Below are 19,738 nucleotides of genomic sequence, written 5' to 3'. Positions count from 1 at the left end.
CAGCAGGCTCCTAAATGGGACCCATAAGACAGGAGACATGCTCTGATCCAAACCCATGCCACGTCTGCCTCAATCACCAACCATCCTTTGATTGCCAAGACATCACCATTAACCCCCACTACTTCCCTAATGCCCACCTTCCCCACAAGGAATATTAGTTCCACAGACTCTTTCCTCAATGGTCACCTCCTCCCAAATGCCCAGAATTCCAAGTGCCAGGAGGATGGTGGTTGTGAAAGTATTCAGGCACCAAATGCCTGACAAAATACTGCGCACTGGGCAGTGAGACACTCTCTGACAAGTAGGGGGTCAGGACTTGTTTTAGAATTAAAGGAAGAGAATGGATATGTGTCTATCAGTGAGGAGCTGTGTGAATAAAAGAACCAGGGAGAGCAGGAATGTGGCAAAGAAACAGGGTGGAGAGGGTGACACAGAGGGAAGGTCATAGCAGTGATGGAAGGAAGCAGGGTCTTCCTAATGTTTCAGTGGGGTGCCTCTGGTCAAGCAATGTTCTCTCAGACCTCAACAGTGTTATTATAAAAAAAGAGACGTTACCATGGAAAATAGGTAAATAGTATTTTCCAGGATAATTAGCTTAGTTTTACTAGCAACTCCATTAACAGAACATTTCAGGTAAGTGCAGTCTCCCTCAGTACAAAGATCACCAAGGACTTGGAAAGTTTCATCTTCAATCTGAAAAAAAAAAGAAAAGAAAAGAGAAAAATAAGATCCTTAAAATAAATAAACCACCCTATAGAATTAAAAAAATCAGAGTCAATTCTTTACTATTAATAGTTTCAAAAGGTAACAGGTGAAATATATTTTTTTAAAAAAGCCATGTAGGAACTTAAGACTCATAAACAAAGTACTCTGAATAGAAACAACATATGATAATTAAAAGAAAAAAAAACAGATAACTTATCTATAGCACTGTTAATGCTACAGATAAATGTTCAGAATAACAATAAAAACATGAAATAGAAATACAAATCAAATTAAGCAAGATTATTAAAATTCAGTTGACTATATTACACATTATAATTCATATCTGAGTACCTGAAGTCAAATTTGGCTTTACTATGCCAATGTTAGTAAAGAAAAAAGCCAGAACCACCTAATTAGATGGTATGTCTTTTCTCTCTCCAATATGTAGCTAAAATTTATGGGTTTCAGTTTTGAGTTTAAGAAGATAAATTAGCTGGAGACTGGCCACAGTTTTCTCACTGTAAGAGAAAATGCCAAAGAACAGATTTCACACTTGATCTTTCAGGGAAGCTGACAAAGGGACACGAAACCTTTCTGTTTTAAAAAATGTTTTCTCACATACACACCCAAGAAAAAAAAATTCCTTTACACACAGGAAATCCATTTAAATCTTCTCTATGTTTCATTTCAATTCCCATGGGGTTACTGTCAAAGTCCCATGGCTATTCTTTTCAAATATATTATAGAGGCTGAGGTGAACCAGGTTACACTGTAGTATTTATATGCCGGTTCTCATCTATCCTAAGTTAAATATGACATTTACTGGGTTTTGTAACCTACTAAAACAGCCACTTGAATGTTTGTGAAATTCTCAGGACATAAAGGTTAGATCGGGAACAGTTTTGGTTAAAGGTTTACACAAGCTCATTCTAAAATTGTGAATATAGTTCAAAGAGCAGATTAGAACAAATCTGTAGTTGACTTTACCAAGGGAATAAGAAGGGGTCCCCAAACCCGAGGGACCAATATGAATTACAACCCTCATAGACTTCCCAGTTTTTCTGAATCTCAGTGAAACAAAAATGGTATCTCATGGCACTTGGCAGATCTGCAGCATATCCTTAATCAATCATTTCTGTAGGACTTAAAGTCTCTTGGCTCATATTAAAAGTGATTTATTCTGCTCTATGAATTTGTACCTTACTATATAGGAATTTGGTTGAGTTCTCACATTATTGTTGTTATTTTTTTAAATCCCTTGCAGCATTTTATTTTGTCAGTGTAAGAACTTCTTTTTTTTTTTTTTAATTTTTTTTTTTTAAAGATTTTATTTATTTATCAGAGAGAGAGAGGAAGAGAGAGCGAGCACAGGCATACAGAATGGCAGGCAGAGGCAGAGGGAGAAGCAGGCTCCCTGCCGAGCAAGGAGCCCGATGTGGGACTCGATCCCAGGACTCTGGGATCATGACCTGAGCCGAAGGCAGCTGCTTAACCAACTGAGCCACCCAGGCGTCCCGTAAGAACTTCTTTTAATTGAGGACTACCATGAACACTTTGATAGGGATTCTCAAAGTATGACCTGCAGATCCCCTGGGGTCCCCAAACCACTTCATAATAATACTAACGTTACTGGCCTTTTTAAACCTTCATTCTCTCATGAATATACACTGGGATTTTCTAGAGACTGCAGAGCATGTGATAATGTTACCCTGACAGCTAATGGAACATGTGCTTGTGTAATCTTAGGTTTTAAATTTTCTCAATTTATCCTACAACTCAACAACAACAAAAAAACCCAACCTGAGTTAAAAAAGAGGCAAAGGACTTGAATAGATATTTCTCCAAAGAAGATACACAAATGGCAAATTAGCATATGAAAAGATGCTCAACATCATTATTCATTATGGAAATGCAAATCAAAACCACAGTGAGATAACACTTCATACCCATTAGGATGGCTATTATGAAGAAGAAAAAAAGAAACAGAAAATCAATGTTGGCGAGGATGCAGAGAAAAGGGAACCCTTGTGCACTGTTGGTAGGAACATGAAATGGTGCAGTCACTGTGGAAAACAGTTCTTCAAAAAATTAAAAATAGAACATGAACATATGATCTAGCAATTCTATTTATGAGTATATGCCCAAAAGGATTGAGAACAGGGTCTCAAAGAGGTATTCGTCCCCCACGTACGTAGCACCATTATCCACAATAGGCAAAAGGTAGAAGCAACCCAAGTCTCCATCAAGAGATGAATGAATAAACAAAAGTGTGGTATAGAGAGGCAATGCAATATCACTCCACAGATGAACACTGAACATATGCTACAACACAGAAGAACCTTGAAGACATGCTAAGTGAAACAGCCAGTCGCAGAAGGACAAATATTGAATGATTTCATTTATATGAGGTACTTAAAGTAGTCAAATTCATAGACCCAGAAAAGTAGGATGGTGGCTGACAGGGGCTGGAAGGAGAGGGAGGTGGAAAAGGGCAAGTGGAGTGTTACTGTTTAATGGGTACAAATTGTCAGTTTTGCAAGAGAAAAGAGGAGATGAGTGGTGGTGATGCTTGTAAAACAATGTCTAATATGATAAATTTAATATATAATTTTTAAAATATACATTAAAAAGCATAGTAAGAAATAAAAGTATGCTTGGTTTAACTTTTTAAATGGTAAATATTAATACATGTAATTAACACAAAAGCTCCTTGGGGAGTCTTAATAATTTTGAAGGGTGTACACGGATTTTGAGACCAAAAAGTTTGAGAATGGCTGCTTTAGATGTAAATACATGCACATACTTTAGAGACTTGTCAGGAGTCTGATTCAAAGCTATTATTACTTTTTTTTTTTTTTTTTTTACAAGTTTTCATTCTTAAGGGAACCACAGCCAAATTGAGGAGACAATCAGAACTGGAGAGGGGGTAATTTCACCAAATTGGTCTGAAATAAAAGCACATGGCACCCTCCAACTATAGTCATACTGGTCACTGGCTTAGGAGAAACCAGAGTGTAAAAAATACAAAAACAAAAAACAAAACCCTTCTCTGTATGAAAGAGATCAGATTTAGCTCTAAACTGTAGAACAAAACCAGTAAGACTTACCCGCATGCTATACGACCCATCATGGTTATATGTTACAGCTATGGCTACATCTTTATGGAAAAGGGGGGAAAATTGAAGAAAAATTAGAAGACAATCATTTATTCAGTAACTGACATTCTACAAATCTCTTTCAGCCTTAAAGATAACCATCAGTTAGGGATGTTAACACCTTTTAACTCTCGGAAAATAAAGATTAAAGAAAAAAAGTCTATAGGCAGGTTCCAATAAAGGTGAATTTCAAAGGTTTCTTTAAAAAAAAAACCAAACAAACAACAAAACATGGAGTTTTAGCTGTCTCTTAACTATAGAAAATAAACTGGTGGTTACCAGAGGGAAGGCTGGTGGTGCTGGGGTGGGGGGAAGGGGGGAATCACCTGAAACAGGTGATTGGAATTAAGAGTGCACTTATCATGATGAGCACTGAGTAATGTATAGAATTGCTGAATCACTCTACTGTATACCTGAAACTAATACAATACTGTATGTTAACTACACTGAAATTCAAATTTTTTAAAAAGTGGAGTTTTAGCTCTTCTAATGTTGTGGGATATTTTAGATGATTTTCCTTCAACAAGAAAAGCTGCAGTGTTAAAGTAGGAAATGCAATGGATTGGAAGAGAGTAATTCTGGTTTAAGACCCAAATCTGCCATCTGTGGCATGATCACCTCTGTGATCTTGACTAAATCATTTCAAATCTCAGAGTCCTGATTTCCTGGTCCATTCTGACCCATTAAATGGTTATGAGAATGTAACAATGATTTATTAAATGTGAAAGTGCTTTGCAAACTGTAACAGAGGATACAAATACAATATATATTTCATAGTATTATGTGAACACAGAATTGGTTAAAGACTTTCCTAGGAGATGGGGGTGGGGGTGGGTGGTTGGAGAAGACCTTTCTAGGAGATGGAAATCAAAAGTTTTGCGGCCGAGGGCGCCTGGGTGGCTCAGTTGGTTAAGCGACTGCCTTCAGCTCAGGTCATGATCCTGGAGTCCCGGGATCGAGTCCCGCATCAGGCTCCCAGCTCCACGGGGAGTCTGCTTCTCCCTCTGACCTTCTCCTCGCTCATGCTTTCTCTCACTGTCTCTCTCTCTCTCTCAAATAAATAAATAAAATGTTTAAAAAAAAAAAAAGTTTTGCGGCCGAGAAAATGCAGACCAAAGTCATTTCATCCACTCCTGATACTTTAACCACCATTTTGATGCTGCCAGCTCAAATCTATTTCCAGCCCTGACCTTCCTTCTCCAGAACTCTGATTAGTCATTCCCAGCTGGATGCTCTATCGCACCTTAAAGTGAATATGGAGGGCCCAATAAATCATCTCCCTGCTCTTCCCGCCTTCCCTCCCACCCTGTGAGCTCCATGACTGGCGCTACTACTTTCCTTGTCATCCAGGTTGAAAACCTGTCATTCTTACTTTCTCCTTTGCTTTCCACATTTGATAGTCGCTACAAAGCTGCCAAATTCTTCCCTATCTGTCCTACTCATGTCTTCCTCTCATTCCCCACTCAAACCGGATTCAGGGGGAAGGCAGGCCTTGGTAACACTGAAGTCTTCTTGGGACTTCCTGCTTCCTATCTCAGCCCTCCCAGCTGATGCTTCCTAATGTGTCTCCACTATAATCAGAATACTTGGGCTGGTATTGAAGGTCCTGAACTCTCAGTCTTACTTCCTACTCTTCTTCCATAGGGTCCTATATTACAACCAAATGGGAAAATGGGCCAATTAATGTTCTCCATTATGTGCCTCCAGTCTTCCCCCTGCTGTGCCCCTTTGCTCATGCTCCCCTTCAACACGCTGTCAGTCCCCAGCCATACCAAACTGAAACCTCGCCCCTCGGTCATGTCATGCTCAGTCATGGTCCCTGGGAAAGTCTGTCTAGCTGGAATGAATTTACTCTCCTCCGAACACTTCATCAAATATTTGCATATAAAACACCATTATGATTCTTGCCTCATCCAGTTTTATGACAGAATGATTTTTCTCTTTATCAGCTGTTTTTAAAAAAAGTACAAAAATAAAACTTCACAAAAGTCAAATACTGAAGTATATAAAGTAAAAAAGGAAAGTCCTCTCTCTATTGCCTACTGTAACTACTGTTAAACTCTCTAATGTAAGTCCTTTCAGAATGCAAACATATTTTTCTTTTATAAAAATAGTATATTCTTAAACATATTGTTCTGAAACCAACTTAAAACTTTTTATTTATTTTTCCAACTTTTTTTTTATTAACATGTGACATATATATCTACTTTGTCTTTCAATAGTAGCAAGGGGGTAGTTTCGTCATGATGAGGAGGAGGAGGAGGAGAACAGCTAATGTCTACTGACTGCTTCCTATATGCTGCACGACGAGCTTTCTATTGTCTCATTTAATATCCACAACAACCCAAGGAAGTAATTATTACTATCATTCCTATTTATGGTTGAGGACCTTGACCTTGACGCTTAGAGAGAGTGTGTGTCTTGCCCAAGGGTTACAGACAACAGAGGAACCAGGATCACACTCATAACAGCCTAACTCCAAGGTCTGCATTATGTTTATTTTATTTTTTTAAAGATTTAGTTATTTACTTTAGAGACAGAGAGAGAGCACAGTGAAACAGAGAGAGAGGGAGTCCCAAGCAGACTCCATGCTGACTGTGAAGTCCAATGTGGGGCTCAATCCCATGACCCTTGGGGGCCTCAGGGCCTCAGCCCAAACCAAGAGTTGGAGCCTAACCAACACACCCCCCAGGTTTCCCTAGGGTCTGCATTATTAACCACCACACCACCTATCTTTCCAACATACCCATTTCTCCTTTCTTTGCTAGGTGGTGAATTCCTAAAGAGAGAAAAGTAGGGACAAAGTCATGTATTTTCCTCTTTTTCACATTACTCAAAACATCTGTTTTTTTGAAAACTTTGTAATGAACATACGAGTAAATGAAACCTCTCCAACCTAAACCTTGCCAATATCTTTCAACCCTTCTTAAGAGAAAATGCACCAATTAAACATTAGGGTTTTTTTCAATTTATGAAATATGAAATGTATTCAGATGACAGGAATGCCAACAGAATCACAATAAACACATTGCCAGGAAAACTAAATTCTTTTAAAAAATTTCTTAAAAATTTGAATTATAGTTGGTATATAATATTAAATTAGTTTCTGGTATACAACATAGTGAATTCAGCAATTATATACATTATGAAACGCTTACCCTGATGTGTATTATATTATTGACTATATTCCCTATGCTGTACTTTTCATTCCTATGACTTACTTGTTGTATAACTAGAAGTTTGTACCTCTTAATCCCCTTCACCATTTCATCCACTGCCTCCCCCTCCTTCTGCAACCACTAGTTTGTTTTGTGTTTGTTTCTTCATTGTTTGTTTGTTCACTTGTTTTGTTTTTTAGAATCCACATATAAGTGAAATTATATGATATTTGTCTTTCTCTGGCTTATTTCACTCATTTCACTAAGTCCATCTATGTTGTCACAAATGGCAAGATTTCATTCTTTCTTAAGGCTGAGTTGTATTCCATTGTGTATATATGCCACATCTTCTTTATCCATTCATCTATCGATAACCCACAGCTAACATCATACTCAATGATAAAAAGCTGAAAGTTTTCCCACTAAGGTCAGGAAGAAGACAATGATGTCCACTCTCACCACTTTTATTCAACATAGTACTGGAAGTCCTAGCCAGAGCAATCAGACAAGAAAATAAATAAAAGGCATTTAATTGATAAAGAAGAAGTAATTATCTATTTCCAGATAATATGATACAATACAAAGAAAATCCTAAAGACTCTACCAAAAAAACTATGAGATCTAATAAATGAATTCAATAAAGTTGTAGGATACGTAAACCAACATACAAAAATCTGTTGCATTTCTATTCACTAATAATGAAATAGCAGAAAGGGAAATAAAGAAAACAATCCCATTTACATTTGCACCAAAGAGAATAAATCCTTTCATATGTTATGGGTAACTGTATTTGTTCTTCCCTCCCCTAGTTATCTCTAAATCTCCACAAGAGAATGTTAAATATCCTCTTCTCTATTTTTTAAATTAATTTTCTATAACCAATCTATAATCTATATATATCTATAGAGAATATAGATAAAATCTATATAACCTATAAATAATCATATTCTTTGCCCAATGTGGGGCTTGAACTCATGACCCCGGGATCAAGTTGCCTGCTCAAGCGACTGAACCAGCCAGGCACCCCATCCTCTTACATATTTAATAAGGTATGGAAGTGTAGCATGGTGCAGTGTTAGGTTAGCACATATACCCTGGAGTGTGGGTTTGAATTCTGGCTCCACCAATTACTTCTCGAATGACTTTTAAGAAAATTATTAATCTAAGTTGGTTCTCCATTTATAAAGTTGACACTAATAATAACACCAATTTCATTGGCCTGTTCTGAAAATGGTAATTATTCATGGAAAGCACTTAATATCTGGCATATACAAAACACTCAATAAATCTTAGCTATTATTCTTATTCTTATTATTGAGGGTAGGGCAGGGTTTTGTGAAGCATGGTCACTAGCAACAAAGTAGGAATATTCTGCAAGCCTTAAGTATTTAAAATACTTGATCATTTGCACTGAGATCATTAAGACTTGGTTCTACTTTAGATTCATAATTGCTTCTTGGCCCTTCTGACTTCCTGTTTGGTGTATGCACTCATTCAATCATGGCTACTGTTCCTTAGCATTTATCAGACACCCATCAGAAAATTTCTGAAAGCTGTTACATTCAGGCCTGGGTCATTGCTGAAAAAGACCACCAAAAGGATGTAGTGAACAGCAACCATGCTGGTTTTCAATCATGAATTCATTCTCTAATTAAAAATTTTAAAAATTTCCAAGAAATGCACCAGAGTTCAAAACACTGCTAAGTGCCTTGGTGAAGATCCATACCAAATAACACAGCTGGCTCGTTTGAATTTTAATCACATATGCGATTTTTCTGTTTAATTTAGGTTGAAGAGGCCACTGAAACGTTACTGCTACTGATACTTATATTCGGTATATAGGAGTCTAGAGGAAGATCATCCCTGATTTCGGAGGCGTTGTTTTTTAGAATGAAATGAATAAACATACCAGCATAAAATGGATAGGTTAACCATTTGTAGACCGCTACTCTATCAGGGATGTTTGAAAACATTTTTTTTCCATGTATGCAACACACTGAAGGTAATGACCATCTAGGTTCAGGATGAAAAAAGATCTCAAGAGCTGTAACCCAATCAACTTCTGTGAAAAAGGAATTTGCTAAAAACCAAACAGATGTCTACAGAGAGTTGAGATAAAGAAGATCTTATTCTGTCTGGGGAGGAGTACTGCCATGAGCGAGCAGGAGGATTCTGTTTCACCTGGTAGGCACGTTTTTTGTAATGGCACCTTCACAGTTCAATGAAACCTCACATTCAAGGTTATGCAGCCCTCCCAGCTCTGACTCCACACCAATGTCACTTCCCATGCAAACCGTCCTGCTACAGAAGAGATACTGCTATCAAGGGATTCTCTTTTCCTTTTTTTTTTTTTTTTAATTTGATAGACAGAGATTACAAGTAGTCAGAGAGGCAGGCAGGAGGGAGAGGAGGAAGCAGGTTCCCCGCTGAGCAGAGAGCCCGATACAGGGCTCGATCCCAGGACCCTGGGATCATGACCTGAGCCGAAGGCAGAGGCTCTAACCCACTGAGTCACTCAGGCGCCCCGCTATCAAGGGATTCTGATCCCTCTGATATACTGTTCCAGCCACAAATATATAAAAAATTTAAAATTTTTGATGTCAGACTCTCCTGGCTTCAATTACAATAAATCAGTCCCACCCTCAGCCTACTCAAATTAGCTTGCAGTCAAAAATCAATTTTCTACTGGAAAAGTAAAAACAGCATACGAGTCAAGATCAGAAAGGCCGAGTGTCAATATCACAAACCTTCAGTAAATTACTTCACCTTCTCTACCTCAGTTTCATCAGCTGTACATAGGAATGGTAGGGATTCCTCCTCATTCAATTATAGTGAAGACAGATTTTTTCTTTTAAGATCTTACTTACTTATTTGAGGGAGAGACAGAGAGAAAGAGAGTAAGAGTGGTGGGAAGGGGCAGAGGGAGAGGGAGAAGCAGACTCCCTGCTGAGCAGAGAGCCAAACAGACACTGGGCTCGAGTCCAGGATCCTGGGGTCATGACCTGAGCTAAAGGTGGACGTTTAGCTGACTGAACCACCCAGGTGCCCCTATTCTGGTGAATATAAAAATTTACATGTGATCGGGCACTTAATAAATCATAGCTCCTTAATAACCCACTTCGACCTAAAACACTGCCTGACTGGTGGGTAATCCTTCTCCCTAGAGTAGTTTTGGATACTGTTCTTCATATTTAAAAGCAGTACATTCTTGCTGAAGAAAAACTGCAAGACAAAGGAAGTATAAAGAAGTGGCCTGTGCAGGGTTGGGGTTGGGGGGGGACATCAACCACCTCAAATCCCGCTACCCAATGGTCTCCTAACATCTTGGAATATTTCATTTTAGTAATTTTGCTAGTTATGTTTTATGACATATTTTTCAAATAGTTACAAAATACAGAAAAAGGGAAAAAGAAGAAAGATACCACTAATTGTACCACCTGAGCCCATCAATCCTGGTAGTCCTACCAATGGTTAGACTAGGCAGCTTCAAAAATGTAATTGACTGCTCCGTGACTGGGGTGGGTCCTTTTATTTCAGGTGAATATGAGCTATTTCTCTGAAGCACATTCCTCTTTTAATAAAACATTACTTACTGTTTTTACCATCCCTCAGAGTTATGTTTCTCGTGTAAGAGATATTCAGTCTTCTTCCACTGCTGGACGCAAAAGGTGAGTACTGATCTAGAAGAAAATAAAAATTCAGCAAGAAATTTACAAACAACAGGCCTGACTTTATACTTTACAAAAGAAAATGTAAAACACCAGCCCTACGCTGGTAGCTCAAATGTGTCCTCTTTGTCCTTACTTCTTTAAATTTAAATTAGACACTTTCATTTACATTTCAGGAAATGTCATGTGAAAAATTCCAGCTTCTCTGAAAAATCAGAGTGTGTGCAGCCGAAACGTTCTTCCTCTGGGGGCGTAAGCAGCCCAGAGGTCTCCCCTTCTTGGGTAAATGCATTCCAGGTCACCAAAATCTCCACCACTCACTACTTCTCTCTCGCCTCGCCTCTTTCTGCGTCACTGGTCCTGCCCACAGGCTTGTGTGTTCATCCTCTGTTGGACGATATCCAGGAGTTACAGCACAGCTGAACTGAAGCAATTTCTTGTGAGGCTCAAATGTGTGCTGGTTATAAATTGTAAAGAGGAAGGAGAGTAAGAAGACACTTGATTCTGGGGTGTCTGGGTGGGTAGTTGGTTTAGTGTCTGCCTTTGGCTCAGGTCATGATCCTGGAGACCCGGGATAGAGGTGTTTGTCTCCCTGCTCAGTGGGGAGCCTATTTCTCCCCCTGCACCTTCTCCCTCTCACGCTTGTTCTCTCTCTCTCTCTCAAATAAATAAATATAATCTAGAAAAAAAAAAAAGGATACTCGATTCTAACAATGCTATGTTCAGGCTTAGGAACACTGCGTGGGCATATTTAGAGGCATTTCATGTAGTATAAAAGGACAAAATGAGAAGTAGTTATATATTTTAAGATTTCAATATAACTTTCTTGAATGAATCTAGAAATTAAAGATCCTAATAATAAAATCCTATAATAATCCTAAAAATAATGAAAGGATAAATGGATTATTATTTTTTTTTCTTATTGGCTCCAAAGGTGGGAGTTAGCCTGAAGTAAATATTCTGAAGCAAGTTGGGAGGGTTCAGATTTTGCTCAATTTTGAGGGAAGAACTTTTAAATGAAGAGCTGACTGAAAGCATAATAGGCTAATGAGTTCTTGTTACAAATTTTTAGCTTCCTGAGGTGTTAGGAAGAGGTTGAGCAACAACGCAGTGGGGGTGCTGAAGCAGAGATGTGTGTGTGAAGCAACCGGGAATCTTCGCCACAGTCCTTCCTGTGCTCAGATCCTCTGATTCGAGGAAGTACTGAGGTCTCTGGTTTGCCAGAAACTGAAGCATGGAATAGGAAAGGAAAGGAGGAAATAACACAATGATAAATCTCAGGTAACCCAAGAGAATCTGAGTCTCCAGTGCTCTGTCTTTGGTCCCTAGGACCAAGGAAGTTGCCACAGTACAGAAAATACAAGAACGTAAGACCTCGAAAGGAGCGGCAAATTAAAAAAGCTTTGGAAGGAGTCAGCACAGGGTGTAGGAAGGAACTAGCATTTGGTTGAAAAAAGATCCATCTCAACACTGTTAGGCAAGTAATTAAGTTATATTTAATGGGTTAAAAAGTCTCTAGGGGCATATGCGTGATATGTGAATCCATTCTACTTCACATAAAAACCACACTGGCAGAAGATACTGTCCATCACCGAGAAAAGAAAAGGGACACAAGAGTGGCATAAAGGAAGAAAAGCACCTCCAGAAAAGCACCTTATTCACAGACTTAACAAGCAGAGGAAAGGGAAAAGCATTCCATACCTTGTGACTGAATGTTGAAAATATCAGACACAGCTTTCTCCTTGAGGATGAGACCCAGAGCTGCCTGGCATAAAAACTCCTTAGCTGTGGCCTTCCTACCGGGAAACAGTTCTTTGTGGTGCTGAGCGATGAAATCTGTGTGCACGTTCCCAGCCTCAAACTCTGGGTGGCCAGACAGGTTAAGGAGGAAGTCAATGTTGGTGTGTAGTCCGACAATCTAGGAAGAGAATAAAGCCCACATTCCTAGTGAGTGGGGAAAACAACACATTCAGAAAATCGTTTCTATGGCATCTGCTCTTTGTATGAAGTATTTTCTAGAATGGACAACTCTCAAGGAAAATAGAAAACCTACTAAGGTGCCACATGGTGGCAGTTAGGACAACTTGTAGGAAAAACAAAACAACATAAAAAACCCCACTTCACCATCACTATCTATGTGGACTTAACATTTAAAACTGTATTGTATGATACATTTTAAAATGTAGTAGACTACATTTCACTCTTTATGATAAAGAGGAAATAGGAAATGATGTTAGGGTAGGTAGTGTGGAGACATTTAATTGACTCATGCTAGGAAAGTGATAAATGTTAAGAAACTTAAATGAGATTTATTTGCACGATAATGAAGACATCCCACTCAGAATACTCCCACACAACAGGAAGATTGCAAACTGAGGATAGGATTGCTACACTGAAGCAGGGATAGGATTAAATGACCTCAAAGAAACTTCCGACACTAAAATCCAAACTTCGCACACTGGTATAAAAACGAAAAGGCATAAAATGAAACCACATATGCCCAATAAATGGGATCAAAGGTAAAACCAGCCATCTGAGCCTTGGGTTCATTCATTCATTCATTCATCCAATCGTTCATTTAACAGCCATTTACTGAGCACTGTTAGGTGTCAGGCCCTGATCTAGGTACTGGGGACACAATGAGGAATGAAATCTCACAGAGCTTATATTCTAGGGACAGATAACATACAATATCTATAAACAAGTATCTAATATGATACCAGGCTATATGAAGAAAAATAAGGCTGGTTAAGGGGACAGAGAAGAGCAAAGGGCCTTATTTTAAATGGGGTGACCTGGTTTCAAGCTACACTACAGAGCTGTAGTAATAAAAACATTATGGTACTGGCAATAAAATAGACACAAAGATCAATGGAACAGATCTGACAGCCCAGAAATAAACCCATGCTTATATGGTTAATTAATCCATGACAAAGGAGGCAAGAACATACCATGGGAAAGGACCATCTTTTCAATAACTGGGGTTGGGAAAACAGGACAGCTACATGCAAAAGAATGAAACTAGACCACGTTCTCACACCATACACAAAAAATAAACTCAAAATGGATTATAGACCTAAATATGAGACCTGAAACAATAAAACTCCTAAAAGAAAACATAGGCAGTGATCTCTCGGCTGTCAGCTTAAGCAAAAATATTTATGGATATGTCTCCTCAGGCAAGGGAAACAAAAGCAAAAATAAACTACTGGGACTATACCAAACTAAAAAGCTTTTGCACAGGGAAAGAAACCATCAACAAAGAGAAGAATGGGATAAAGAACCATCAACAAAGAGAAGAATGGGAGAAGATAGTTGGAAATGATATATCCTGATAAGGGGCTAATATCCAAAATATATAAAGAACTCCTACAACTCAACAGCAAAACACCTAATAATCCAATTGAAAAGTGGGCAGAGGACCTGAACAGACATTGTTTTTTCCTCCAAAAAAGATATACAAACGACTAACAGACACATGGAAAGATGCTCACCATCACTCAGCATCAGGGAAATGCAAATCAAAACCACAATGAGATACCACCTCATACCACTCGGAATGGACAATATCAAAAAGACAAAAATAACAAGTGTTGGTAAGGACATGGAGAAAAGGGAATCCTTGTGCCTCGTTGGCAGGAAGGTAAAAGGGTACAGCTTCTGTGGAAAATAGTATGAAAGTTCTCCCCAAAATTTAAAACAGAAATACCATTTGATCCAGTAATTCCATTGCTGGCTATTTCCCCAAAATGAAATGAAAACACTAATTAGAAAAGATATATGTACCCCTATGTTTACTGTAACATGATTTCCAATAGTCGAGATATGGAAGCAACCTCAGCCCATCCATAGATGAAGGATAAAGAAGATGTGGTGTATACACATAATGGCATACTACTCAGCCATAAGAAAGAATGAAATCTTGCCATCTGTTACATGGATGGACCTAGAGGGTATTACACTAAGTGAAATAAGTCAGACAAAGATGAGTATCAGATGATTTCACTTACATGTACAATCTAAAACACAAAGCAAACACACAACAGAAATAGACTCATAAATAGAGAACTGGTGGTTGCCGGAGGAGAAGGTGATGAAGGGATAAGTTAAGCAGATGAATGGGATCTAGAGGTACAAACTTCCAGTTATAAAATACGTAAGTCACAAGAATAAAAACAGCATATGGAATGTAGTCACTAATACTGTAATCACTTTGGTGACAGATGGTAGCTACACTTATTGTGGTGAGTCCTATATAGAATTGAATCACTCTGTTGAACACCTAAACTAATATAATATTATATATCAACTATACTTCAATTAAAAAAAAATGAATGGGCCTGGGTGGCTCAGTCGGTTAAATGATTCTTGGTTTCACCTCAGGTCATGATCTCAGGGTCGCAGGATTAAGCGCTGCATTGGGGCTCTGAGCTCAATGTGAGTCTGCTGGGGATTCTTTCTCTTCCTTTCCCTCTGCCCTTCCCCCCACTTACGCATGCATGCGCACACCCTCTCTCTCTCAATAAATAAATAAAATCTTCAAAAAAAATGGAGAAGACTGAGAAGGATTCTGAAGTGAACAGGAGCTGAGGATGGTGAGGAGGGAGGCCTGTGATTATGTGCGGAAAGAATTCGTTCTGGAAGACAGAATAGGAACACACGGGTTCCAAGGAATGGCAAGGAGACCTGTGTGGTTGGAGCCACAGAGATGAGAAGTTTGGTCAAATTAACGCCATATAACACTTTGGATGTCACGGGTTAATAAATCCTTTTATGAAGCTACATCAGTGTGGTCTGGGGCTTACTCCACCAAGGAAACTAACGTGCTACAAAAAAGCAACAAACTTTGTCAAATGGATAAAAGTGAAAACAATTATTTTCCTTTGGGGAAAATAAAACCAGACTGCAGGCCACACTTGCACAGCTGGCTTTATCTAACAGGATGAACATGAATTTAATATCAGATGTCACTGAAGTATAACACTGACATTAACAGTTTTAGTCCTGCAATTTTTCTTTTCTAGCTGAATCAAGAAGTCATTAAACTCTATTCTGACTCATGGGAATGTGAAATCAGTTTGTTCCTGCCACCTGGGTAACTGGTAGAAATAAGCTGACAAGGACAAAGGCTGCCCAATTGTGAGAGTCATCCTTGGCTGTGGAGAGACACAGATCATTGGGGTCCCCAACATGGCCCCAGGGCACTCACATTGTACTGACGAAGGCTGTACCTCAGTTTTGTTAAGGCTGCCTGGCGATCTGCACCCCATACAACCAGCTTCGCAATCATGGGGTCATAATGCACTGAAACCTCATCTCCTGAAATTGAAAAACCACAGTAACCACTCAAAGTCAAAACTCAAAGTGATAAAATATGACATGCGAGACATTCTGCTAGGGCTTTATGCTCATTTCACACTTAATCTTCAGGAGCTCTTACATGATAGATATCGTTACCACTGTTTTATTCATGAGGAACTGAGGCTCGCAGGGGTTTAAAAACTTACCACAAGTCTGAGGAGATGATGGCCACCCGACGGCACCAGTCCCGAAAAGAGTGATCGAATAACACACATGGTGGCTTTCCCCATCCTATCTTCTTCTGAACCTTCTCTTCCCTTCTCATTTTAGAAGTGAGTTCAAACTGCCTTTACCCTCTCCTGTCACAATCACTTCTGCCCTTAGCATTCCCTTCCCGCCACTCTTCGGCTTCCTCATCAGAAAAATACGGATCATAATCCTACTATCCTAGAGGGTTCTTGGAGCATTGACAATAAAAGGCCAAATGCCATACCTGGCAGAACCAATAAACAAATAGCAGCTATCATTGCTACGACAGAGTCTTAGAGAACAAGAATCCTAACAATGCAGCCCCATAAGTTCAGGGCCATGCACATGAAGGCCCAGTCGTAACCCAACCTGTGCCCCTCAAGCTGCTAGCTGGAATAGTTGGAAAAAAAAAAAAAAATCTGAACCATGCACATCTCATGGTTCAAGGTTAAAAATGGTTCAAGTCAAAAGGATGTGGTATGTTATAAAGAATACTGTTCTAGGATCTTTGTGTGATTTTTGGCAGCTCACTTGACCCCTCTGAACCCCAAGGTATCCATCTATAAAATCAAGGTGTTAAATTATACTCCCATATCCATCATCCCCCCACCTACCCACCCCACCACTCACCAACACATACAGAACACTTCTAGACCCAGGCCTGAGCAAGGTGCTGCAAATGTAACATGGAAGAAACTTACAATATAATGGGAAAGCTAGACAGGAAGTAAAAGCTTACTGTAAAAGAACATAAGGAAAGTGCCTGAGGAATACACAAGGGGCTCAGGGAAACACAGAAGAGGAAGGTTGGGGAAGCTTCTTGGAGTAGACGACCCTCCCCATGCGGAGATGTGAATCTGGGAGTCCTTCTTGGAATTACACCTCTGTTATCCTTTGAGCACCTTTGTTAAATTACACTTCAAGTTTAGCTTGCCCTGCAGATTCTTTCTTTTCCATTGCAAGTGTTCTCTTTTCTCTCAAGTATTCTGCTGTTAAGTTCAAAAAAATGTACTGACAGTATACTAAGTCTTGCTGTGGTTTAGCCAGAGCTCTCAAAATTCTTCCAATTTGTCCTCAAGATGTCCTGACTCCGGGACTCCTGGGTGGCTCAGTTGGTTGGACGACTGCCTTCAGCTCAGGTCATGATCCTGGAGTCCCGGGATCGAGTCCCGCATCGGGCTCCCGGCTACGCGGGGAGTCTGCTTCTCTCTCTGACCTTCTCCTCGCTCATGCTCTCTCTCACTGTCTCTCTCAAATAAAATAAAATGAAATTTAAAAAAAAAAAAAAAAAAAAAAAAAAAAGATGTCCTGACTCCTCATTTTGGCTTTCAAGACACTGTGTGACCTGCTCTCCACCTGTACCCCTAGCTACACCATCCTGCACCCTTTCCTCCAGCCACATGTTTTCTTACAGTTCCTCCACCACGCCTGGAGTTAAGCTCTCCTTTCTTCACTGTTCTGTGTGCTGCTCAATCTGCCTACTCAGATCCACTCATGGTTTCCCTTCAAAATGTGTCCCAGCTGTACTGGCCTAATACAACTTCCGATCCTGAGAACTGCTCTTCATCACTCGCCATCTAAGTAACTTCTCTGGCAACTAGAGTCAAGGTGGTAGGAGCTCAGGGCATGGACTCTGGAGCCAGAGAGACCGGGTCTGAATCTTGGCTCCAACAGGGACCTTGGGCAAGTCACCTAACTTCTCTCTGCCCCGGTTTCCTCATCTGGAAAATGGGGGTGATAACAATACCTATTCACAGGGTAGTTCTCATGGTTAAAGCAGCCCATGTAAAAAAGTCACCTGGAACAGTGTACACAGTACACTGTAAATGCTAAATAATTGCTATGACCATCATTATGAATCACATGCTGACTATGAGAGCTCTTACGCAGTTATTGTTTTATTTCTCTTTATTTCTTTGATTGTTGTTTAGCCTGCACTGAGTTTATATATTAATTCTATATATTAATTCTCCAGCTTGACTTTAAGTCCCTTGAAGGCAGAAGGCATTGGGCATAGTGGGGATCAGAGCCTTAAATCACTTTTAGAACTAGGTAGAGTAGAAATATAAATGTGTGCTATTTAGGTTTGAAGAAGTACTGCTACATTTCAACAAAGGGCGTATTGTTTAAAAACACTAGCTATTGGGGCGCCTGGGTGGCTCAGTGGGTTAAAGCCTCTGCCATCGGCTCAGGTCATGATCCCAGGGTCCTGGGATTGAGCCCCACGTCCGGCTCTCTGCTCAGCAGGGAGCCTGCTTCCCTCTCTCTCTGTCTCTGCCTGCCTCTCTGCCTACTTGTGGCCTCTGTCTGTCAAATAAATAAATAATCATAAAAAAAAAACAAACACTAGCTATTTTTTTTAATAACTATTGCAGAAAGAAAAATAAAGATTAATGAGAAATCAATTAAGTCTTTTATTATAAAACATACTAGACATTTCCATAAGACACAGGGAAAAGATGCTGTCCGGAAATAATTACGCACCGAAAATTCAAAAAGACCAAGACTTTTCATTCATTTCACTTTACCTTGTCTCACTCCAGTTTCAATCCTAGTGCAAAGGTCTGCCTGAGGGGTGGAGAGATGCACTAATGGCCCAGCTCCTGGCATGAAGTTATTGTCAGGATCTTCTGCATATATTCTAGCTTCAAAGGAATGGCCCTGCAGAGTTATTTCTTCCTGGCTCAAAGGAATCTTCTCTCCTGCTGCAATCTGGTAAAAGAAGATGTGCTTCTATGAAAATCCTCTTAACAGCACCTATGAGACTTGGGAAGTTGATGGTCTTGCCTTTTTCCATGGAAAATGTACACGTGGGCTTTATAATGAAGCCAAATAAAAATTATTATTTTATCCACCTCCCCGAGTTTGGGGCGAAAACAAAAATAGGTTAAAAAACAGATGCAGCTTGGAAATAATGTATTAATTACAATGGATTTCTAGAGTTTTTAAGTAGAAAAACGAGGTGAACTGATGACTAAATTATAAAGATCAATGTTTTTTCAATGTAATCAGTTAAAATTTCTTACTAGCAAGATAATCTGTTTTCATTTAAAACATCAGTGCTCAGTTACCAAACCAATCTTTTTTAATAATTAATTATTAATTGGTGTTTAGGACCACACTCACTGCTATGGCAAAAGTGTGGCATTTGTCATCTTTGTTAACCTTTTTTTTTTTTAAAGTTTATTTATTTAAGTAATCTCTACACTCAATGTGGGGCTCAAACTCACCACCCTGAAATCAAGAGTCACACGCCCTACCCACTAAGCCAGCCAGGTGCCCCCATCTTTGTCATCTTCATCACCAAGTGAGTGATAAAGCAAAACAGAAAGGGGAACACGATGGTTTTTTAATTTTATTATGTTAAACGCATATTGTGTGATACCAGATTATAAACAGGATTACCATCGTTGCTTATCATTACTATAATTATGCTGACTGTTATGTACTAATACAACAACTCTCTCTCTTCAACTAGTATAATTTGGAAAAGGCTATTGGA

The 19,738-nt window shown here is 39.3% G+C and overlaps 1 protein-coding gene across 2 annotated transcripts in view; it reads right to left on the bottom strand.

Moving 5' to 3' along the window:
- Positions 1 to 19,738, bottom strand: part of LOC111148861 (methylcrotonoyl-CoA carboxylase 1) — a 59,712-nt gene that overhangs the window by 3,844 nt on the left and 36,130 nt on the right. Inside the window, exons 11-16 of one of the 2 annotated variants that reach the window (XM_022505662.1) lie at positions 18,765 to 18,948; positions 15,896 to 16,005; positions 12,388 to 12,604; positions 10,612 to 10,698; positions 3,813 to 3,862; positions 556 to 693 (exon numbers count right to left, since the gene is read on the bottom strand). In XM_022505662.1, coding sequence (XP_022361370.1) covers positions 556 to 693; positions 3,813 to 3,862; positions 10,612 to 10,698; positions 12,388 to 12,604; positions 15,896 to 16,005; positions 18,765 to 18,948 — 786 coding nt within the window. The remainder of the gene's footprint in view (positions 1 to 555; positions 694 to 3,812; positions 3,863 to 10,611; positions 10,699 to 12,387; positions 12,605 to 15,895; positions 16,006 to 18,764; positions 18,949 to 19,738) is intronic. The other variant, XR_002640722.1, reaches the window with a different exon arrangement.

The sequence above is a fragment of the Enhydra lutris genome, unplaced genomic scaffold (assembly GCF_002288905.1).
Source record: "Enhydra lutris kenyoni isolate GAN:26980312 unplaced genomic scaffold, ASM228890v2 scaffoldscaffold2, whole genome shotgun sequence".
NCBI lineage: Eukaryota > Metazoa > Chordata > Mammalia > Carnivora > Mustelidae > Enhydra > Enhydra lutris.
The sequence above is the reverse complement of the archived record's forward strand: the minus strand, read 5'-3'. Positions and strand labels throughout refer to the sequence as shown.